Genomic DNA, 22,192 nt, shown 5'->3' with positions numbered 1-22,192 from the left:
ATTTCTAAAAGCTTGTCTTAACCCCGCTTTACCACAGGAAAAAAATTATGTATATCATGGTAAATGGACTAGATCTTATATAGCGCTTTTCTACTCTGTTTGGAGCACTCAAAGCGCTTATACAACATGTTTACATTTACCCCATTCATACCCATTCATACAGGCACTTCCATCATTAACTAAGCTAAGTGCTTTTTATTATCCAACATTCACTCACATTCACACTCCAACGGTTGCATCGGAGAGCAACTTGGGGTTAAGTATCTTGCCCAAGGATACATTGGCATGTAGCCTGGAGTAGCCAGGAATCAAACTGCTGACCTTCTGATCAGTGGGTGACCTGCTCTACCTCCCGAGCTACAGCCACCATCATGTCAGATATCTGTTCTGATATGGACTGGGTAATGCGTTAAGAATGAAAGGGTGCCACATCGTTTGATGGAAATGAAAATGATCAACTTACAGAGGGCTGAATCCAAATACACCCTCAAAATCAAAGTGAAAAAAATGATGCAGCAGGCTAGTCCATTTTGCCAACATTTCATTGCAACATTTCAACTCAAAATGGAACTCAGTAGTTTATATGGCCCCCGTGTGCTTGTATGAAAGCCTAACAACGTCAGGGCATGCTCCTAATGAGATGATGAATGGTGTCCTGGAGAATATCCTTCCAGATGTGGATCAGGGCATCACTGAGCACCTGAACAGTGTGATGTGCAGCCTGGTGGCATCGGATGGCCCAAAACATAATATCCCAAAGGTGTTCTACTTGATTTAGGTGAGCCGAGCGTGTGGACATTTAATGGTATCAATTCCTTCATCCTCCAGGAACTGCCTGTATGCTCTTGCCACATGAGCCCAGGCATTATCGTGCACCAGGAGGAACCCAGGACCCATTGCACCAGCGTATCAGACTATCACTGACCCACTAACAAACTGGTCATACTGAATGATATTACAGGAAGTATAACCTTCTCCAAACCCTTTTATGTCTGTCACATTCAATTCAGTTCAATTTTATTTATATAGCACCAAATCACAACAAACAGTCAGCTCACCCTTTCTTATTGTAAGGCAGTCATCCTCAAAGTGTGGGCAAAGTGTTTTTTTCTGGTTTTTAATGTGGACCACAGCACTCGTGACTTTGGGAATGGCTGTTGTAAGGTAAAAACTAGTTCTTAGTTCTTATATAGCGCTTTTCTACTGATCTCCAATGAGCAGCACTTGGTGACAGGAAGGAAAAACTCCCTTTTAACAGGAAGAAACCTTTGGCAGAACCAGGCTCAGGGAGGGGCACTCATCTGGTTGGGGGTGAGGGGAGACAGGACAAAAGACAGAATGTGCTCAGGGTGCACCTGCTCTCATGCGCTCATCTGTGAAAAGCACAAGGTGCTAGTGGTGGGCCTGCCAATTCTGGTATTCTGTGGCACGATGCTGGGCAGTGAACACAGGGCCCACTAGAAGACGTCGGGCCCTCCGGTCATCCTCATGAAGTCTGTTTCTGATTGTTTGATCAGAGACATTCACACCAGTGGCTGCTGGAGGTCATTTTGTAGCTCTGCAGTGCTCATCCTGTTGCTCCTTGCACAAAGGAGCCGATAGCGGTCCTGCTGATGGGTTAAAGACCTTCTACGGCCCTGTCCAGCTCTCCTAGAATAACTGCCTGTCTCCTGGAATCTCCTCCGTACTCTTGAGACTGTGCTGGGAGGCACAGCAAACCTTCTGGCAATGGCACGTACTGTATTGATGTGCCATCCTGGAGTAGCTGTCTACCTGTGCAACCTCTGTGGGGTCCAGGTATTACCTCATGTCATCTTTTTGTTGCCATCTGGTGCACCTGTTTTTAATTTTAACACCAAAGCAACTGAAACTGATTAACGACCCTCTCCGCTACTTAACTGAGAAGATCAGTTGCCCAGAAGTTGAATTGACTTGATGCTAAACTCTGATGTGTGTTCCTTTAACTTTTTTTTGAGCAATTTAGTTGCAAAGGTCAAGTGGTACAGCTGAGAGAAATGTCACTTCATGAAATGACTACTGTCATTAAAAGCTCTAGAATTATAGATTAAATTTCTAAAATGGTTATTATTATTAGGGATATCACATTCATTTAATAAAGGTCAGAAACCTTAAACCTTTACAGGATTATGATTTTCTTAGGGTGAATTAAGGATGATTGGGATGTCAGGTTGAAGGGGCATTTCATCTAATGAATGTAAATGAAAACTTTTGTTTTTTTTTAGCTAAGCCCTAGCTGTGAAATCAAATCAAAAATTTTCATGTTTTATTCTTTAATACAGTGTAACCATCTTGAAATGCTACCAAAGAGTAGGAATGACCAAATTGTAAGTAGTTATTTTACCATAATCATCTGCTTTATTTTCTAAAAATTAAAGATATTTCTGTTACATAACAGTAGAAGTTATAGAACTAAAGTAAATTGAGACCTAGGGTATAACTGTATATATTGACCTATCATTATGATAAATGCCTCAACCAACACAGGTGAAGACAGCCTGTACAGTTGGAAGCTAAAGACTGATGGAATTGAAATAAATACAACTTTATAGTCTATCTTACTAATAATTTGAGAAATCACTTTCTGTCTGCCTGTCTGTTCTTCTCCCATTTCAAAACCAATCCACTTCATAATTGGTTGGTAGATTGCTTATGGTCATTTGGATGAGTGGCTCTCATATTTGGGCTAAAGGTTGTTCTTTGTTACTAGTATTTCCCCTAGAATGACTGCTACCTACTGCAGTCCATCGTATTTCTTTGACTGTCTTACTGGGGACTTTAATTGTCATTAATGTGTTCTCAAGCCTCTAACCATCACAGCTAAGTTCTAGGCGCTAACCTGACTTTAACCGTGAAACCAAGTCTAAACCATAATCTGGCCTTTGAAACTGGCCTTTGAAGGGGTGTCCAAATCAATGAATGTTTGTTTTCACAGGAACCCAATCACTGATGCTGTGTCATTGAGGTTTTTGAGAAAGCTACAGTCCACAAACTACCCATCCCGCACAGACACATTTTTAACAAGCACACTTACACACACATGTATCCCTGTGTAATCCAGGACCCTCTTTGGGACCTGGGTTATATTTTCCCAAAACGAGCATTGCACTAGTAGAAAAGCTAAACTAAAATACAGCATTTTACAAAGTCAGCTGGATTGGAGCACCAACACACAGCAATAGCTAAAGGGGATCAGTGTTTTTTTGTGTTTTTTTTTCTGTTAATACACAAAATGGAATGTAATTTCTTGTATTAATAAGAAATTATACAAGGTGTGTACTCAGTGGCAAATAGAGAGGTCAGTGAGAGCTGTAGGGTAGCTGAATGGAGCTCCAGACTGGAATCTTGATTCTTAGCCCATTTCCCAATTAGATGGAGTTGTTTGATTTAGTGTGAATATAACAGTCAAGCATAACATTATGACCACTGACTGGTGAAGTGGATCATACCTATCACGGTACCTGTTAGTGGATGTGATATATTATAGAGCAAGTAAACATGTTGTCCTCAAAGTTAATGCAGGAAAAATGGGCAGGAGTAAGGATTTGAGCGAGTTTGACCAGGGTCAAATTGTGATGGCTAGACAACAGGGTCAGAGCATCTCCAAAACTGCAACTCTATTGGGGTGTTTCCTGTCTGCAGTGGTCAGCATCTATAAAAACTGGTTCAAACCTGTCCGAAAGCGCCAACAATGGGCATGTGAGCATCAGAAATGGACCATGGAACAATGGAAGAAGGTTGCCTGATCTGATGAATCACATTTTCTTTTATATCACACGGATGCCCGGCTGCATGTGCATCTCTTATGTGGGGAACACCTGGCACCAGGTGGGTCCTGCCAGCCAGGTGGATGTTACTTTGACCTACCTAAGTATTGTTCCAGACCATGTACACTCTTCCATGGAAACAGTATTCTCTGATGGCTGTGGCCATAGGATAATGCACCCTGCCACAAAGCTCAGAAATGGTTTGAAGAGCACAACAATTAGTTTGAGGTGTTGACTTGGCTTTCAGATTCTCCAGATCTCAATCCAATCAATAATCTGTGAGATGTGAGATGTGGCTGATTTTTGAGATAAAAGGAAGAGCCTATAATTAGCTAAGATAGCAGAGTGAAGTGATGGCCTTTTAAGTAATGGTTACTGCCACCTTGTGGTACATAGCCCATTGATAGGATTTGACTCATCATATTTAAGACTGAAGCATTAATTAATGGTAGGACTGTCATGGATCGGTGTGCTGTGGCTTTTGTTTTTCTATTCTTTCATTTCAGGGGGTTGGAGGCTCTGCACACCTGTAGCGAGTTCATTCATCACGATGGTATTTAAGGGTTTGCTCTGTCCTCCTGTCCTTGCCAGAGTGTCTGCGAATGTCCGTGAAACCTTCTTGTTTCTTAGCCTGCCTGCCTGCCCTCCTGAAAGAAGCATCACATCGACCCAGCCATCTGCCTCTCCCTCTGGACTTTTGTCATACTGCTCCCCACACCGAGTCCTCGGCGTTTACACCCCCCTCCCGCAGCTTGCTAGGATTTGAAATACAGCTTTAAGAAAACCCCAGAAAGCCATCCCCTGGTTTATTGTGTTTTTGCTTGTTATAATAAATTGCTTATCTCAATATAACCCTGCCTCTGTCCATGTCTGGACTTGGGTTCACCTTCACTGTGCTCCCGGTTGTGACAAGGACTTCTTTGAGCAGTCTTGCAGGAATGGGGTCTAATAGACACGTTGATGGTTTGGAGGAAGTAACTTTTGAAGTTAACTCAAATCAACTGGAGAAAGAGTCTAAATAAATATCAGTAGTAATGAAAGTAGCTGTACATAATGATATGTCTGTGGGATCATTATGAATTTCCTAATGGTTAAAATTTTATTTGTGAAGAAATTCATGAAGGGCAGCACAGTGACATGGTAGTTATCAGTGTTGCCTTACAAAAAGAAGGTCTGGGTTTGAATCCACCTTGGCCGGGGCCTTTCTGTGTGGAGTTTGCATGATCTCCCTGTGTCTGTGTGGGTTTTCTCTGGGTGCTCGGGCTTCCACCCACAGTCCAAAGACATGCAGTTAGTGGGATGTTAATTGGTGATTCTAAATTGCCCATAGGTGTGAATGGTTGTTTGTCTGTCTGTGTTAGCCCTGTGACAGGCTGGCGACCTGTACAGGGTGTACCCTGCCTCTTGCCCTATAACTGCTGGGATAGGCTCCAGCCCCCCTGTGACCCTGAAAAAAAAAGGATAAGCAGAAGAAAAAGGATGGATGGAAGAAATTCATGAAGTCTCAAGGTTAAAGGAATACTCAGTTTCTTTTCAGCACAATAGCCAGGCTGACAAAGAAACCTGGGGTTGTTCTTATTTTCTTCAATCAGTAATGAATAATAAGATGTCCTAGCTTTACATAGTTTTTTTTTTAATATATATATAGTGCAACAAACTCTTCAGGCTAAATGAATATCTTCTAAATTCCAGCCTACAGGTATTGTGAGTTATACCAGGGAGTCAGTCACTTCTGATTTGAGGCTTTCTTGTTCAGATGAGCCACAGTATCCAGAGTCGTACACAGGGAGGATGCAAAACTACCGACAAGATAATTGACCTCAGTGGGAGTAGAATTTAGGTAACTAGTCTGCATTGTGTTTGCACATGGCACTGAAGAGCATAATAATGAAGGAATTATATCCTTAAACTTAGTTACAGCACTTTCAGAAAGACTTCTACTGTAATTAATTTTATCCCGCTCTGCGGTATACCCCAGCTGGGTATTTGATGACCAGTAGGGCACGTGTATTGATGGCTTGGATCTTGTTTCTACCATTCAGCTGGCTTATCTGAACCTTGTACCTTCTGGAGGTATTTGGCTGTGGCTGACCTTCATACATCTTTCTCATGGTTCCAGTTGTCCTGTGGGATATCCACTTACTTGTAGGTAGCCTGTATTCCTGCTATTCTGCCTTCTGGCCACTCCACCCCAGTCAGAATCACGTTCCCTCTTTTTGCAACCATTCTGCCACACTTATCCAGTCTGAATGACATCCCGATGTCTTCGCTGTAGATCCTGGTGAGGTAGATCAGTGAGTTGTGTCTCACTCACTCCTGATATACAGCTTGATGTCATCCATGTACAGGAGGTGGCTGATGGTCACTCCTCTCCTGAGTCTGTATTTGTAGCAGCTCTTACTGAAGAGGTTTAGGGGATTGAGGTCTATGCAGAACAGCAGCGGGGACAGTGTGCTACCTTAGTATGTTTCACACTTGATGGTAATTTGTACGATGGCCTTGGAGTTGGCCTTTTCTTCCACAGTCCCACTGAATTCCTGATGAATGTTATAAGTGCGTTATTAACCTTGTACAGTGCCAAGCACTCCAGTATCCATGTGTGGATACAAGAGTGCTTTGCACCAACCTAAACATCCAGGCTGTGTTTAGGTGTCGTCCTGGTGCTCTATCAACCATTAGCTGATGCTTTGACCCTCTGGTGTTATGTCCAGTTCCTTTCTAAGCTGTACTCATGTATTGACTCATGTGCCTACTCAGCTTGGTTGCTACAATACCTGAGAGAGACAGGCAGGCAATCGACCGGTAGCTTGGTATCGTACCCTTGTGGGGACTCTTTATGACCAGGATGATTCTACCCTGTGCTGGCCAGTCTGGAAAAGTATGTGCTTTTAGCACCCCCCTTACTTGTGCTTCCAGGTGTCCCTGGAGTGATTTTAGCCTCTTCACCCAGTAGGTGTGAATCATGTCAGATCCTGGTTTTGTCTCATTGTTGGATGTCTGCCTTTCAGGTGGCTCTTATTCTGGGAGTTTTCTGTTGTCTCCTTAGGTCCACATTTAGGCCCCGTTTACATGATGCTGTTTCCAGTGGAAATGGTGTCGTTTTGATGCGTTTCAGCCTTCCGTTTACACGGTAGCATTTCAGAAACGATCTGTGTTTACACGATGACACGTGAAACGATGAAAACGATGTAGTTCCCATGCCAGGCCACAAGTTGGCGTTGGTTTTCTCTTTGCAAAGCTTGTTTGCGCAAGACGCGCATGCGTGGAGTGACACAGTAGGAAGCGTGGCAAATTGTTCATTACTTACAAAACGGCCAATGTGAGAGGTTTTGTGTGGACTGATGATGAGGTTGGATTGCTGGTGCACACAACGCTGAATTACAAAACGGTAAAACACAAGAAAAGCATAAGAAGCACTCGTGAATCCGCGAGTGCTGTTTAGCAATTTGCGCATGCGTGGAAAACTGTGGCCGTCGCAACCATAGTGCGCATGTGCGAGTCACCCGTTTTCAAATCAACCCGGTTACACGAGAACGCAGGCCGGTGCCTTTCTGAAACGCTCCACTCTGGACCCCGTTTCCGAAACACATCGTTTTTCACACCGTTGTCATGTAAACGGAAGGGCGAAACGCATCAAAACAACGCCGTTTTCATTTTGAAACGGTGTCGTGTAAACGGGGCCTTAGAGTACACCCTGGATGGATATTTGGAGACCAGACCTTTTATTGTCTTGGTCTCTGTTTCTCTTAAGCTTAGTGGCCAGAGCCTTGAGCCTTTGTGTGGCAGTTTCTAGAGCCTCAGTTATGGACATCTTTTATATATATATATATATATATATATATATATATATATATATATATATATATATATATATATATATATATATATATACAAAGATCCAATCAGAGTTTGAAAATAGCTAGAAAATAACACTTGCTTGTCAAAGACAAACATCATGCTATGTAGTGTTATGTCCCTTTCAGTTCAGCTTTGCCTTTGTTTTTTTCACTTCTTCTCTGAACCATCTGCTCTGTCTGCCACAAAGAGTGTCACAGGCAATGTGCTTGCAGTACTGTGCAAAAGTCTTGAGTCACTCCTCATTTATTTATATTTTGCTTGCAGGGAGTCAGACCTTCCTGTCATTTTTTTAAGCGGTCTTGAGCAATAGTTCTCCATATGAATCATTCAAGCATAAAAAAGACACATAATTCAAGGGATGAACCAGTGTTGTGTTTACACATAACAGACAACTAAGCAAAGAACAAATTTTAAATTGCATCTTTAGGCACTTCATTACTAGCAGTCTGTTGCCAAAGCACATCATTTGTTCCAATAAAACACAATTGGTTGGGCATATTAGTATTTTTGCACCAACAAAGTGATTTCCAAAAAACTATTAGCTGTGTAGTGTGTCCTTAAAAATATGTGAGGAAACTGGAGGACAAAAGCAGTGGCAGGTATAAAATAAACTATCTACAGCAGATGAACAATATTTGAAAGTCATGTCCTTAAAACAGGGAAAAAAGTCCAGCAAAGGTTTAACATGAGACCTAAAAGATGAATGTTTGCTGAAGAAAGAAATGATCATAGTGGAAGGGGTAGGAGGTATGTGATATTACACAGAAACTGGACTGAAGATCAGGGGTAAAGGTCTTTTAGAGTCACAAATCAAAATTTGGTTAAAATCATTGTCAATATGTATGGAGGAGCTCAGGAGAGAGGTACAACATTAAATGTAGACAGGTTCTGTCATGTTTGGGGCTGTATTTCAGCCAGTGATGCTGAAGATCATCAGGTTTTGACCCACCATGCAACACTATCTGGAAAATGGCTGGACCTCAACATTACTGAAGCAGTCGTGTGGGATTATCTTGACTGAGAATGAAACAAAAGGCGAAAGAGAAGAGCTTTGGAATGTCCTTCAAGAGCGTTCAGGCTGTGTTGAAGAATAAAGATGGTCATACCAAATATTAGAATTGTAGAAACTGTGTTTTTGCCTTACTGTATTTCCATACAGTTTACTATATTTTGATGCACTATGGGTTGGAAGCAGGCAAAGTCAGCTGCAGGTTAAATCTAAAGGCCAGAGTAGCTTCCATGCTTCACTGTACACTTTAAGGTTAATTATCAGTGCTCCTAAAGAAGCTGTTGGGGTTGAATTGTTGGGATAGCTGTTGAAAGAGCTACAGTTATTTCTTTGGCTTGCAGGAATGTTGTGATCCTGTGACAGTGTTAATCCAAATGGAAATTTATCTAGGAATTTGCCAGGGCACACATGATATGCATCAGCACCAGGAAAAGTGTGGTGGTGTGGAGAAGTGTTGGATTTATGGACATTTTGTAAATGTTAGCACCATAATTGAAAAGGCTCACCCAAAGTCTTTGTCCAGGTGGGGTCACTTTGACCAGTGGCTTCGGTTGTTTCAGGTATTTCAAAGTCAAATTTATCAATCGTCCGGCAATATAAGGTCTCTTTCTGCAACACATCAGGGTGAATCAGATGCTGCTGCACACTGGAAAGATCTCTGAATTCAAATGATGAGGGATGAGAGTGCAAGACCCAGAATTAGGTCAAGTCTCCCACCCTTTGGTAGCATTAGTGTTTTAAGCCACCCTGGTGTATATGAGGGTTGTAGCACAAGCTGACAAACACCAATGAGCTATGCTGTTCTCCTAAGCTCATAGATAGACTTTCCAGAGGCAGCTTTCTGCTTTCCTCCTCATTTAAACTCAATTTTAGCTTCAAGCACACAATACATTCTCCTCACTGCTCCTTCCAAATGTTGTCCTTCTTCCTACAAGAGACATTTTCACAATGAATACAATGCAGTTCATATGGTTGTGCACATTTAATTTTATTGATCTAAAATGGAGCTGTGTTTGATGTCACTCAGGGGAGTAGAAGCTCTTTATTGCCCATTCTCATGTTTTGGGGGTAGAAGATATTTTGATACTGTTTTAAAAAGAGGAAGGTACACAGTACTGTATAGTTCAAACTGTTGTAGCCATTTGTTGAATATTATGAATTATACATCCTCTGGACTTAGTGGGCTGACTGGCAACATTATTAATGCTTCCATTAATTTCACTGGACAGTTGTTTTATTACAGCCACAATATAAGTTAAGCTTTCAAATGAGATACAGGAAGACTAAGTGGAGGTACAAGAATACCAGGATGTATGAAAATGCACTGACCTTGCTGTAGCCATAAATAGTTTATGTTGTGTGCAAAATTTTTTGTTGGCACTTGTTGCCAGTTGTTGTCCTGTAGGCAGTCACAGAAACGAGCCGGTGCCCAGCTGAGAGGAATGGGAGAGGCCTAAGTATACTTACTGCTGTCAGAGTGTCAACTGAAATACTACAGTGCTGTCAATGCATTATTCTTATATTGTTTATTTATTGCACCTGAGTCAATTTTCATGCATGGGTTCTTTTGTCACCATGGGTAAATATAGAAATATAGAGACGTGTGTGTGACAATAAGCCTAGTGTCACAGTCACAGTGTGTCATATAATCTCTGTCACTAACACAGGAAACAAGAGTTCATCTTTGGCAGTCTCAGACCTGGGAACTAATATAACTCATATATAATAATACATTTTAAATGGCTGTGTACTGGAATATTATGAACCAGAGGATACCCGTAACACACAAATATTACATTTAAAATTCCTGTTTTCTTTGCAACAGGAAGAAATGTAATTATAGATAATAGATAATATTTAGACACAAATGATTGGAAGAAAGGCGTGTGTTTTCTACTGGATTCCGTTTGTGGAGGGAGGGGTGTATGATTTTTCCTTTTTTGTGGGGCGTGTGGGGATGATGGAGTTGAGTGAGTGATAGGAGACACACACACACACACACACACACACACACACACACACACACACACACACACACACACACCACACACACACACACACACACACCACACACACTCCAGCATTCACTGTAAAGCTAAAATGAACTATTGGTCAGAGACACAATTGTGTCTCCATATAAAGTCAGTGCAACAAAATTCCAGCACATTTCCTTCTTTTGCTCAATCTAAATTTTCAGTTAGGAAATAAGCAACCAGTAAACAGCAGTAAACACTGACATTACTGAACCTGTTTCAAAAAATGGGAAATTTCACCAAATCTTTGCAACAGAAATAAAAAAAACCAACAATGCCACTTTAGTCATACTAGGCAGGCTCTTCACTGATTATGCTGCGTCCTGCCTCCTTCTAGAAGTGGCATTGGGTTGTGCATTATTTACAGAGACCTGCAGGTTGGAAGGGGCTGCAGTTTGTTTGAAATGGTACTATTGGAATAGAAACTGAGTATAGTGTTAGTTCTGGCAGACCACAAAGCCAGGCTTAGCTGTAATCCTGGCAGATCAGCGGGTTCCAGCGACAGGTTGTGTCAGCTGATTGCTCAGTTGATTCATCTACCTATCCAACTGGTATGCCGTGGTACAGCTGTGGTACATCTGTAAGCTGTTTGGGAACCCACCTCCTCCTGTTCATGCTTGTATATGACTCTTAAAATGGTTTGTGGATGGAAATGGCAGTTTCTGGAACTTTCTTATAGTTTGTGTTACTTCTGTCAGGTATCCTGACTACATGCACCTGAAGAGGATCTGTAAAATGACTACAGCTTACCTTTTTCCATTTTGAGTGATAAGCCAACATCAAATTTCTTTAAGATCAGAATAAACATCTTTACTTTGCTGACTTGCTGTGTCACCCTTCATTAAACGCTATATTTTATTATCTGATTGTGGCTTTGAAGCATCTTAATTTACTCAAGCATTACAGTCCTCCTGGCAACAGTCACAAATACCCAGAACCCTCCCCTTTGTTCCACCTTGCTCACAGTCTTGGAGCTCTCTGTGGCTGTGTGTATGTGTGTGAGGACACCTTAGTGGTTTTACCTTGCCACAGTGTCTTCCCATGGGTCTTTGATTGTAAATGAGCCAAACCCTTATGGAGGTGTGTGTGTGTGTGTGTGTGTGTGTGGGGGGGGGGTGTCTAATTCGCTTTCTATCTCTCGGTCCTTCTCCGTCTCATCAGTTATAAACAGTGAAGTCATACCTTCCAAGGGGGCTGTTTCGTGCTATCAGTGATGATGTCACCAGCAGCCAATCAACGTGTAGCACTGCTTGAGGTAGTGTGCATGCAGATGTGTGTGTATGTGTTAGCGAGGGGATGGGGGTGGGGTGGCAGAGGTGTGGGGTGCACCAAATCACACTTGCTCGGTTATTAGCTGGTTCTTCTGGCAGGCATGAGAACACATATGCACATCAAACCATGAATCCACAGGCTGCTTCTGATGCACGCTGCCTCTCACTCATGTAATATATATAGCACATGAAAGTGTTGTGTGTCGTTCTATAGGAAATGAAAGGCCAGTCCTGGTAATAAAGCGCTCCGAGATATCCCACACTATTTAGGGAAGCCCGGCTCTCCTGATATTAGTTGATTTACATTTCGCTTTGTGTTTTTTATTTCATCAGTCTGACAGGCGCAAATAGGTCTAATTATATGATAAACATCTTCTGTTCAGTGCTAAACTTACACAATTAATTTCTTTTCATTCTGACCTCAGTTCAAGGTGACTATGGAAGCTTTTCGTGCTTCTCCAGCCTTAATATGCATTTGAAAGCTCAGGCTGTCGAGTGAAGACGGTTAATTTGGGGTAGCGCTGTTGAGAATTTATAGCTGGCCTCGAATGGATATACAATTATTAGAGCAATGTGATTTGTTTGGTGTGTTACACAACAGGCGCACACATTGATAATTGCACAATAGAGTGGCATCTAGTGTTGGGACTGAAGCAGAAAGGCATCCTTTGAATGTTTGCAGTTTTTGTGAGCTGTTGCCCTGACATTTCCTTTACTGTTGCACACACAGCAACACTGCTGAGGCAGAGGTGGGCTAATGTGGTCCCGTTCTGCTTCTGATTCTTATGTTCATCTTTCTCCCGTTTGCACTGTGACATCTTTCTCCTCAAGAAGAAAGCAACAGCAGTTAACCATTTCTGCCAACATTTCATTTCCCACATTATTCCATATTGTACTACACTGGACAGATTTGTGGAGCGTTTTCATTGTTTCTGCATTATTTCAGTTTTGGCCTACAAATGTAGCTGGCTTGCTGTTTGTTACCAGTACCAATGCTTGGAATCCATGACAAATAACTTAGCACCTCTGTAAGAATCGTTTTAGCTAAATATGATAAAGCACAGTTGAATTATAATATTTCAATCTCTGTAATCTGTGCAATCTCTGCTATTTACAACATATAGAGACTTTTATTTCCAAATGTAGCCTTTACAGTATCCCTGGTTCCACCTGCAAAAAACTGAACCGTGTTTAAAGACCAGAGTTGCCTCCTGGACAGACTGGAGGAAAAATGTCTCTTTGTTGTCATTCCATAACCTTCACATAGATACATCTATACAACCGGTACATCAGTGCAATATTAAATAAAGTGCAGGATGTATCCACTTACCACTTCCAGTTTCTAAATATTTCACCAAACTCAGCCAGTTTTCACTGATGCTCCAGCACATTTTTCCTCCACAGTAATAACAGGGACTACATTTTTTTTTTTTGTTCAGTCTTTGACATTTTTTTGCTGCTGATTCACATTGGTGCTAGGTCTTGCAGCATAATGTAATACTAATGTATGGGTTCCATGTGCTCATGTTGCCTTCCACTCTTTGCTTTCAACAATCAGAAGTACTGCGGCCGGCAGGCCATCACTGGTCTGCAGTAGAAACTATTTGCCTGCCTGAATTCCTTACTGGCAACAGAGGAATGACCTGTGAGTGCAGCTGATTAGCTGTATTGACTGGTGAAATGCTACCACACTGGTTTTCCGCTCATAAAGGAAAGCTGCATGGTAATTAACCTGAGACTGATGTGAGCGTCCAACACCTAGCCTATGGACACACTGGACTTGCTTCAATCCTGAGTCAACAGAGTGAATTCTTAATAAAAAGCTCAAGGATCCAGGCATTATTAAGCTATTTTTTTTCCAGGGACATTTCATTCACATCACCTCTTTCATGTTTTTGTCTGTTCACATACTGTCAGGTGAAAAAGATTCTTTCAAGATAAATGACATTCATGTGTCCTGAAAGTGCTGTTAATCTTGCTTTTATCAAGATTAACAGCACTTGGTGTATTGGATTTATCACTAGTAGTCTTTGCATCCTGAGTGATGGAATTTTTAGCTAAGCGCAGGTTTGTGTTATCACACAAAAACACTCACCTCCTGGGTTGAACTCAGTTCCTTTCTAAACAGCTTCTTGGTATATTTGTTTCTAATCTCGACCATCTCTGCTGTGGCATTTCTGTTAAACCACTGGAATGAGCTTACCGGCCACCTGGGTTGTTTACTCCAAATTGGCTGATGTTGCGATAGCCCCCAGATTTGAGAAACTCGTCAGTGAAGGAGGTGGCTGAAAAGCATCGATGACTGGCTCACTGCAGCATTTATATTAGAACCAAAACAGGATCATTACTGTACAACGACGGCATGACAGGAAGGCAGTGCTGTCAAAATGACCCCCCCCCCCCCCACACACACACACACACACACAATCCACACAATTGAACATTCAAAAATCTTATTACACTTATCTTTTCATCAGCATAACCAGGAATTAATGAAATCATCAGGGACCTGCACTGCATAAAGCTTTTATCACTAGTCTGTTCATAAGGCTTAATTAATATCTTTTCATCCAGGTTAGGGGTTTCACTGGTTTGCCTTCTGCTGACTAAAAACCAAAATACTTTCAAACAGGACTGAGAGCATAAACCACTCTCTCTGGAGCCAAGTTAGACCTATGACCTAAAAGCTGTTCCAACTTTGACCCACATAAAGTATGCAGTATTAATGCCCCAAGCATCACTGAGTCTAACAACTTATCTGGTAAAAATCCAGCTTTGCATTCTGTGCTTGAAACAGGCAGCTGCTAACGCTAAAGAAAATTACTGAGAAGCATGTGGAAAAAGACTAAGAGTGGAAAAACAGATGAAGACAGAGGGACAGACCAGACTGCTTTTACACAGGACAGACGGGGCAGAGGTGGAAACAGTTAGGGTGGTGTAGACAAACTATAAAGAGACCCAGGACTAAATACAGAAATAAAAACAGTGACATGAAGGATTGGCAGCACTTTAAAATAAGGCAGGAGGTAACTGAAAACAGAAGTAAGGAAAGAAAACTAGAGTAAAGCCCAGAAGACATGGGAAAAATAATAATACTACAAATAATTATATCAAGAAACATTTATGATACCAGAAACAACTAAAAACTAAAAGAAACTACTGGAACCATGACTGCCTGTGCAGTGATGAGCTGCAAACACACCACTTAAATGAGTTTTGGGCTGCTAGGTTGTGGTGAAACTGTATGCAGTGTGTAGTGGGCAGGTAGACTGTGTTTCATAGATGATCTGGGGTCTGTAGCACAAAGCAAGCTCAACATATCCAAGATGGCTTTTTCCTTATCTGGTTTCATGGCAGGAATGAGGAGTCAAAGGCAGAGATTCAGAGTGTTTAATTAACTCAAAAATGGCTCTGATACCTGAGCTAAGAAGTAATCTGGTTTTTATCCCTGTTGACCAGAATTGTCAACTAAGGCCTGATTTTGACTTCTGTGATGAATCTTTGTTAAGCCTGTGACGTAACCTTCATAAGTGGCCAACGCTGTTGCCGGCATTTATGCTTGTCCTGGTGCATCATGTGTTGATTACCTTGTGGATGTGTGCTGGTGTCTTATATGTGGTGGCAGCTGCCGGCCTTTTTTCTGTCTTGCTCCCCACTCTTTGTTTCTCAGTGATTCTCGAGGGCAAACATATTCGTCCCTCAGGTTTTTCAACTTCTTTGTTCATTCCCTCATGTCCATAGTTTCAGCAATCCCCTTCCAGGAATTTGTTGAGATTCGTGAGTCCTTATATCGAGACGATGATTGTTACTCTCTCACTGATAAATTCAAAACTGTGGCGGGGGGTACTGAGCTGGCCAATCACAATAGTTGTGAGCTGCGTCAACAGATTTCTAGGGAGGTTCACGTCAGGTTAGGGTGTAGGTTACACTGTAGGTTAGGACGTAGGGTCTTAGAGGGTCTTGCGTTTATGACATAGGTACGGCATAGATTTCCTGCTAAAGCATAAACGCCCAGTAACTCTTTCCCACTGTTCCTCATCTTTTCATTAAGCTAAGCTAACCAGCATCTGTCTATGTTTATTTACTCAATGGTTGTATCAGTTTGTCTCTGCCTGAACAAGATTACACTTATTTCCTAAAATTTTCTTCCAATCAAAGCAATTTTCTTCCTAATTGTGGTCATTAACTGGTCAAAATTAGAACCCCCACAAGCAGGACCTGTATTCACAGATATGAATGAGTATTGTAGAAATAATAATCTGGGTTAAAATCTATGAAAATTGAATCTGAATGAATGAATGAATGAATGAATGAATGAATGAATGAATGAATGAAGTTTATTGCCATGTGGGTGAACAAGTTCACACATTGGAAATTGCAGTTACAGAACACCATCCAAATACACAAACACAACACACATAGGGGGATATGTGTCCTTGGGTCATGCAGCCGTTTCTTACGGCGCTACCTTTGGCAGGAGGAGAAAACAACACATCATGGGGAAGTTAGGTTAAAAAAAAAAGTCATCTGGTACAGTGCTCAAAAAGAGCACTATACCAGGGTCCAAAAAAACCACCTTAGCAAAGCATTTGCACATGTAAAGCTAGGACAGCGGCGGTAGGTGAGGTCAGGGCGGGAGGGGATGCAGAAGGAGACGAGAGGTGGGGGCATTGTGGAGCCAGATGCCAGGTTCCAGCCAAAACAGTTTGCTGATAGTGGTGGAATTTCATCAGCGGCCGTGATACACCAGACCCAGCTTCACAAATCACAACGCGGAGTGGGGGGGAGAGCAGCCGCACACAGTGCCCTGGAGAGAGATATGGTTGCCAACCAAGGCCGGCAGGGGAGCCGAATTCCTGATAACAGAAGTTGTTTTGGAACAGGCTGCTTGTTTTTCCAACAGCCTTCAGTCTTACTGGGAAACCATTCAAAAATCCAATATTCCAAATTCGCTGATTGCCGTCCTCACTGTGCAGAACCGAACTATATCTCCTGATCTAACCCCTCTCGCCTGCGAGCTCGCTAATCTTGCGGCTCAGGTCCACCAGGCTTTGAGTCTGAGTTTGTGCGGCTCTGCTCAGCCCTTCCACCTGGATCGGCAGCCTCTGCAGATGTCGAACCGCCGTCCAGATTTTCTTAATTTGCCAGTAAAGCAGGTATCCACCGAGCCCAAACAGAGAAGATACTGCTACCAAAAAGCCGAATATGTAGGCGTCTTCCACGTCTTCCACTCCAAGGGCCGAGAAGCACACAGGTCTCCACGAGCTCCAAGAGTCGATGACGTATCCAACCGGGTCAGTTCCACTCGGACACGCAGGCTCCCCTGTCCCGGATCTCATAGTGGAAAAAATTCGATCAATGATGGAGAATGCCCAGTTTGCCAGATCCATGTTTCAATCTTGTTCTTATTCGGACAGTGTGTAAAAGACGCTCTCACAGCAAGCAGCAAGCGGAGAGATGGGGAGGGCAGGGAGAGAGAGATAGTGCGACCGTCTCCGACAAGAGCAGAACACTGGTTGCAATGTAAAACACTGACTATTGAAATGTAACTTTAGATCATTTTTTTTAACTTTACACTGATTTGTTCATAAACAGGGCTCTGACCTGTGCACACTGTTTCCACAGGTGCCCACGGAGTGCGAGAGGAGCCCCAGTTTGTGACGGCACGTGCAGGAGAGAACGTCATCCTGGGATGCGACGTGTCCCATCCCCTGAACGGCCAGCCCTATGTGGTGGAGTGGTTCAAATATGGAATGCCCATCCCGTTCTTCATCAACTTTCGCTTCTACCCTCCTCATGTGGACCCGGAATATGCCGGTAAGATAGTGATTACAGTCAGATTCAGACATTTGTAACTAGGGATTTCACTTGAGCCGGTCGTGCCCCTAAACATGCCTCTGAATCAGTGGAACTGTACCGGAGTCCTTTGGTATCCATGTCTGTTAAACCTTCTCTTATCTGCTTAGCCATGAATACTGTAATGAATCAACATGTTGACTAAGTAATGCAGGCAGCTTTATTGCAGTTCCTTTGGATGAAGGGGTTCTTGCCACCTCCCATTATTTATGCGTTGTGCCCAAAGTGAAGTGCTTGAGAGGTGAGAGGGATTTTCCCTGGCTATCTTTCATTCCTCTGATCATTACATTTCAGAAATAATACCCCTTTGTCTGTTTGTTTTTTAATCATACATCTATTCATCTTGTCAGCAACTACAAACATGTTGGATAATGTAAATACACTGTACGCTTCAACCACATAGGTTCTTGGATAGTGGTAGTGAGAGTTAAGATATGACATAGATATCATAGGCACAGTCTTTAAATGAGAAAAATGCAGGAATGCACCAACAAACCAGCCAAACATCAGTATATCAGCACGACCTTGTTGACTGGTGTCAGCATATTGGTAAAAAAGTGACATTTATTTGGGTCACAACACATTGATTTTTCACTGACACAAAATTGTGCCACGAAGAGGCGAAAACAGTCCAGTTAATTTTTTATAAGGAGGACTTTGTTGTTTCCCTGTAACAAAGGGCTAATAAATGACATGCATCAAGTTGACAGAGTGTCATCTTTGTTTACCAAGTGGAGGTAGATGTCAGTAGATTGCAGCAACTAAATTCTTTTTTCCTATCCTTCCCAATTCAAGTGCATAATCCCAGCTATGGTGGTGTATTTAAGAGAGTATTCAGAGTATGTACTCAAGAGAGATCAAAAACATTACATTTAGATGGCCGGCATGTTTCTTCTACTGTTTGTGTATAAAAAAAAACTCTGGCCACAGTTAATCTGTAGTGAGTGTAGACTGTCAGTCCGCCGTTTACCTCAGCTGTCAATATGCTGAGTGTCAACATCTATCTACACTTGAGGAGGACGGTAAACTTTGTGACAGGAGCCCGATACAGGTCGGTGAGTTAGTGAGGCTCACCGCTGTCTAATGACAGTGATACTGAGGTGATATCTCGGTAAGCGCTGCTGTTTTTGATGCTGATAGCTGCTGTTAGCCAGTGTTAGTGAAGTAGATCTAACAGTGTTGGACTCATAGACTCACTGGATTCATAGTGATTAAACTCTCATACAATGTGAGAATCTAACAAAATCGTTTATCAGAGGGAAAGTCTGATTTTCAGGACACTCAAGCCTAACAAAGGCAGAGAAGATGGGAATGCGTAGATGTTCCAGTGATGTGGAGGCAAATTTTAATTTGTGCTTGAATCTTCAGACTCAAGATATACAGCATCATACCCATGTTTTATCACCAAAGAAGCGAAACTGTGATGGAAAGAGACAACGTGATCAGCATCTCAATAAAACGTCATCCTCTTCCTCCTCACGGCAAGCTTTATCTCTGGAACTGAAACACACCAACACATGCATAAACATGCTTATTTATTCTCAATATTGTCACTGTTACTTATTGTCAGTATATTAGACATGCAACCCTTCTGTTTCTGGGCAGCTGACAGGCTTGCCAGCTAAACAACAACAGCTGGTTATAAACAGTATGCCAGCTAATGTTAGGCTCAGGTATCCTAAAAGTCACATTTTTCCTCTGAGAAATAGTTTTATTAGAATCTGACATCGTATGAGAGTTAATCCACTAAGAATCTGAGACCAACAATGTTGGATCCACTTCAAAGAAAGTTTCACTAACGTCAGCTAACAGCAACTAACAGCAGCAAAAACAGTTCAGGATATCTCCAACAACTCGCCTCAGTGTTGCTGCCATTGGACAGAGGTGAGCTTCATGGATTTCTAAACCTTTATTGGATTCTTTCACAGTGTTTTACAGCCTCCTCCACAGTAAAGACAACAACTCTTGCTGGCCGTTTAAATGTAATGTTGACTGAATGTTGTGGCCACTGTAGCTAGGATTATGCAGTTGAATTGGGAGGGGTAAGAAAATAGAATTCACTTGATTAATATCTGCAATCTACTGGCATCTAGTGTTGATACACACTGTACCTTTAACTGACTGTCCTTTAAAATGAAACAAAGTATACTGAAAGAGAGACCAAGAATAAACACACAGACAAAAAACAGAGATGCAAACAGTCTGAATACAAGGCACAGAAAAGAGATCAAGCATTTAGACACACACACACACACACACACACACACACACACACACACACACACACACACACACACACACACACACACACACACACACACACACACACACACACACACACACACAGACAAAAAAAAAACCCAACTCAGGAAAATGAGGACAGAAAAAAACAACAGAAAAAGGAGGATCATAGTGAAGAACGTGACATAGAACTCCACTGGGGTGATTACTGGCTAATTTATTGTTTTAGCTTTACTTGTTGCATGGCTTCACATTGTCTGACCCCCCGCCCAGGCTACATAGTATATGAACTAGTTTCTCTTAAGTGCACTGGTATCAATATTAAACACAGACCAGAAAATCCTGGCCAATTCCTTGCCCAGAAGACTCGGTCCTTATATGGCTACACTGATCCATCTGGATCAGACAGGGTTCATTCCAAAGAGATATTCATTTCCTAATTTTAGCATCGTATACTTCCCTAGACAGCATAAAGAAGACTTGTTTATTTTCAATCTAGATGCAGAAAAGGCCTCGGACTGTGTGCAATGGTCCTGTCTGTATGCAGTATTAGGGAAATTTGGTTTTAGGACAGCATTTATCTCAGAAGAGACATTCAGCATTGTATGGATATGAGGCAGGGCTGCCTGCTCAGCCCATTGTCATTTGCATTTGCATTAGATCCCTTTGCAGAAACAGTTCAGCCAAATGGACAAATATGTGGCTGTAACACAAGTATAAATATATAAATAAAATATCACTTTATGTGGTTGATATTTTGATGTTTATAACAAGCCCACAGACATCTGCTCCCGTCCTACTGGAGATGATCAAATCATTTAGATCTTTTCATGATACAAAGGTATTGGAGTAAAGTCAGCTCATTCCATCATTTGGTTTAGCGACACAGACATTCTGGACAACTGTTCATGAAGCAAACTTTGCCTTTATATTGGATACGTCCAAGACTTAACAACATGGAATTCTGGCAAACACCCCCAATATTCGTTTTTTTTAATTAAAAAAAAAAATTTAAAAAACACCTCCAATATTCTTTTTTCATTTAATTATTAAAAAAAATAAAATAAAAAAACACCCCTAATATTCTTTTTTATTAAAAAAAAACAAAAAACATCCCAATATTCTTTTTTTAAAATTAAAAAATAAAATAAAATAAAAATCACCCCAATTTTTTTTAATAAAAAAAAACCCACCTCCAATATTCTTTTTTCATTTAATTATTAAAAAAAAATAATAAAAAACCACCCGCAATATTCTTTTTTTTAATAAAAAAAAAAACACCCGAATATTCTTTTTTTTAAATTAAAAAATAAAATAAAAAATAGTCTTTTTTTTTTTGGCATAGTGAATGCAGTTAAAATGATTTGTCTCCCTCCCTCACCCTTTCATTTACCTTACTAAAAGCAAGTTGGACTCTCACCTGTAGAAGTGCAAAACAAGTGCAGGACTGGCTCTATCAGACTGTGTTATTATTTAGCAGTGAACATTCATTGTATCTCATACTGGCTAGACGAGACAGTTGGCTCTCCAGCTGGTTGGACTTGGAGAGAGAGGACTGTCTGCCATATTCTCTTGGCTCTATTGTAATGTCTCCCGCTTGTCTCAAAAAAAAAAAAAAAATCACACTACAGTTACAACCCTGTCATCAGTAGTACTATTCAAATTTGGATTCAGGCAAAAAAGATAAACTAAATCAATCTCAGGATGCCGTCTTTCACATTACCAATATCAGCGAATCGCTGGTGTAGCCCCTTAACTGGCAAGGGCCCGGTGACGGGCCGTTTGTAGTCTCTTTTATATGGCAGGCTAGACCCTCCCATTTTTATTGACACGTCATTCGGCCAATCATGTAACTGGCTGCACCAAATCACCTGACAAAGCTACGTGACGCCCTCTGAGTATTATTGGCTCTGGGAAACCCATTTCTTAACATTATTGGCCGAATGAGGTGTCAGTCAAAATGGGCGGGTCTAGCCTGCCATATAAATGCACTTCATTCGGCCCGCGGACCAGACGCAGCCGATTAATAGGCTATGAAATGGGTTTTTCAGAGCCAATAATAACCAGAAGGCGTTATGTAGTTTTTGTCAGGTGTTTTTTTTGCTGCCAGTTAAGGGGTTAAAGCCTTTGATGGGGACC

The 22,192-nt window shown here is 41.7% G+C and overlaps 1 protein-coding gene across 1 annotated transcript in view; it reads left to right on the top strand.

The window, feature by feature from the left end:
• The window catches only part of LOC115792419 (protein turtle homolog B-like), a 178,820-nt gene that overhangs the window by 23,792 nt on the left and 132,836 nt on the right, over positions 1 to 22,192 (top strand). The window contains 1 exon segment of the mRNA XM_030746944.1: positions 17,582 to 17,773. Within this exon segment, the coding sequence (XP_030602804.1) occupies positions 17,582 to 17,773 (192 nt within the window).

The sequence above is a fragment of the Archocentrus centrarchus genome, chromosome 14 (genome assembly GCF_007364275.1).
Source record: "Archocentrus centrarchus isolate MPI-CPG fArcCen1 chromosome 14, fArcCen1, whole genome shotgun sequence".
NCBI lineage: Eukaryota > Metazoa > Chordata > Actinopteri > Cichliformes > Cichlidae > Archocentrus > Archocentrus centrarchus.
Note: the sequence above shows the minus strand (reverse complement) of the source record. Positions and strands in the feature narration are given on the sequence as shown.